At 37.9% G+C, this 2033-nt stretch overlaps 1 protein-coding gene across 1 annotated transcript; it reads right to left on the minus strand.

The window, feature by feature from the left end:
* Positions 1 to 186: 186 nt before the first annotated feature.
* LOC117119680 lies at positions 187 to 942 on the minus strand. Its single transcript, XM_033264519.1, has one exon. It carries the CDS (start codon positions 940 to 942, stop codon positions 187 to 189), a length of 756 nt encoding a protein of 251 aa, XP_033120410.1.
* Positions 943 to 2033: the final 1091 nt, after the last annotated feature.

Here is a 2033-nt window from a genome sequence, read left to right on the forward strand (position 1 = left end):
TTGATCTTTCTGTACTGTGGTGACAATGGATATCTCAGCACGTCGAAGTTCTTCAATGCCCACCGGTTTAGGATTTGGGTTATGTTTTTCTGATTTGACGGTCTGTGCTTTGACAATTAACATTGCAATAGCTCTTTTGAGTGATATATCCATGTAGAGAAGCGTGAAAAACGTTCGCAGCCTAAATTAGACTTCGTTATGTGAGTAGCTGATAAGTTTGTAGAATTTACGTTGTCTTGTACGTAATTCTGGATCACTTTCAAAGAGTAGATACTGCGGGTTCGGGTGAGGTTTTTCTCTGGATTCTGACAAGTAGTTCTTCTGCCAAAGAAACGTTGGTCCTTTGAACCAAATTGTAGCATTGAGATGACTAGCTGGCACAGAACGTGAAGCTATGTTGGCAGGATTCTCGTCTGTAGGTACGTGGTGCCCCTGATGTGGTTTTAACAAGGTGTCGTGTATTTTGTTCACTCGATTTGCGACGTAAGTGTGAAATCGTTTTGACTCGTTGGATATGTATCCTAGTACCACTTTACTGTCTGTGTAAAAAGTGGTACTATCTAATATTATTCGGCTGCCAAGTTCGGAGCAAATTGTCCGTACAAGGGTGGTAGCTAGTACTGCTGCACAAAGTTCCAGTCGTGGTATGAATACAGCATGTGTTGGCGTTACCTTCGCCTTGGCCAGCAAAAAAGAGACGTAGGGTTGGTTGTGCTCGTTTACTTGTCGCAAATAAGCCACAGCTCCAATGGCAAGGTTGCTGGCGTCGGAGAATATATGTATTTCCTTGCCTTTGACGACGCCAAAATCTGGTGGCCGGTAGCATCTTTTCACGTTTACATTTTTAAGATGATTGAGTGACTCTAGCCATTGGTTCCATTTAGGAAGGTATCGGTCCCACACATCCTGAGGAGAGTTGTGTTCGCCTTTCATTTCTGTCATTATTTCTCGTAGGAGCAACTTTCCTAGTACAGTATTGTAACGGGGCTATGAATCCCATTGGGTCAAAGATAGAGCTCGCTATGGACAACACTCCCCGCCGTGAGAACGGTTTATTAATATAGACAATAAGTAGTGAGCCCTCTGTTGGTTACTATTATACATTTTAGATATTCTCGTAGCTGGGGGCGCTAACGCGGAAGCGATATTTTCATTATTCTCCATATATGGGTTTTTAAATGACCAACCAACAGCTTTAAAATTAAAAAAAATAATGAATATTCATGATATTATCGAAGAAGTGCTAAGCAGTTCCGTAGTATAACATAGGTACGATGTCATGGCTCCTGATTTTACGTGTGAGTATTTGAATTTATTCCATGTTTTTCACCCAAAACTTAAGAAAATCTTGAATGTAAAAATGTACATGGCTATAAATAATTTTTACAAATTTTTGAAATATTGCCACTTGCTCCATGTTATTACTATTTGACTTCTGCATTATTCTCCAAAAATCTCTCTGACAACTGTTCCGGTAAAAATTTTATTTAAGTTTAAAAAATGGCCGTGTCTGGCCTTTAAAATACACGTGTTTACCCTAGGCAGGCCTAGCATGTCTACCTTTTAGACGTTTATGGCGTAATAAATAACACAGACAAGATAACTAATATGTTTTTAAAACATAATTCAAATGTTTCTAGCAGTCTTCCATAGGCAAAACTAGGTTTAGGCTCCCTAAAAATAGCGTACGCTACGGGAGGGTAAGCTGCCGCCTGGGCTTAGGTGAAAGTAAACAACGTTTGGCCCGGAGGGTATTTAAATTTTTTAAGTATACGCGGTATGCTCTCACGTGAAAGTAGGCCTACGCTAGGCCTAGTCTATTCGCTATAGACATATTTTTTAGGATTATTCAGACCCCAAGTTTTATAAGAACATTTATCTTGTAATTTTAAAATGTCTAAACATATTTAATGATTATTATTATTATTATTATTATTATTATTATTATACTTTGAAATTTCTTTTTTTTTAGTATCTGAAGTTTGGTGGTATTATTAATGTCTAATGTTTGTTATAATTTTTTAATGAAAAAA

The sequence above is a fragment of the Anneissia japonica genome, unplaced genomic scaffold (assembly GCF_011630105.1).
Source record: "Anneissia japonica isolate Jap-2015-1 unplaced genomic scaffold, ASM1163010v1 scaffold8759_len96035_cov96, whole genome shotgun sequence".
Lineage (NCBI taxonomy): Eukaryota > Metazoa > Echinodermata > Crinoidea > Comatulida > Comatulidae > Anneissia > Anneissia japonica.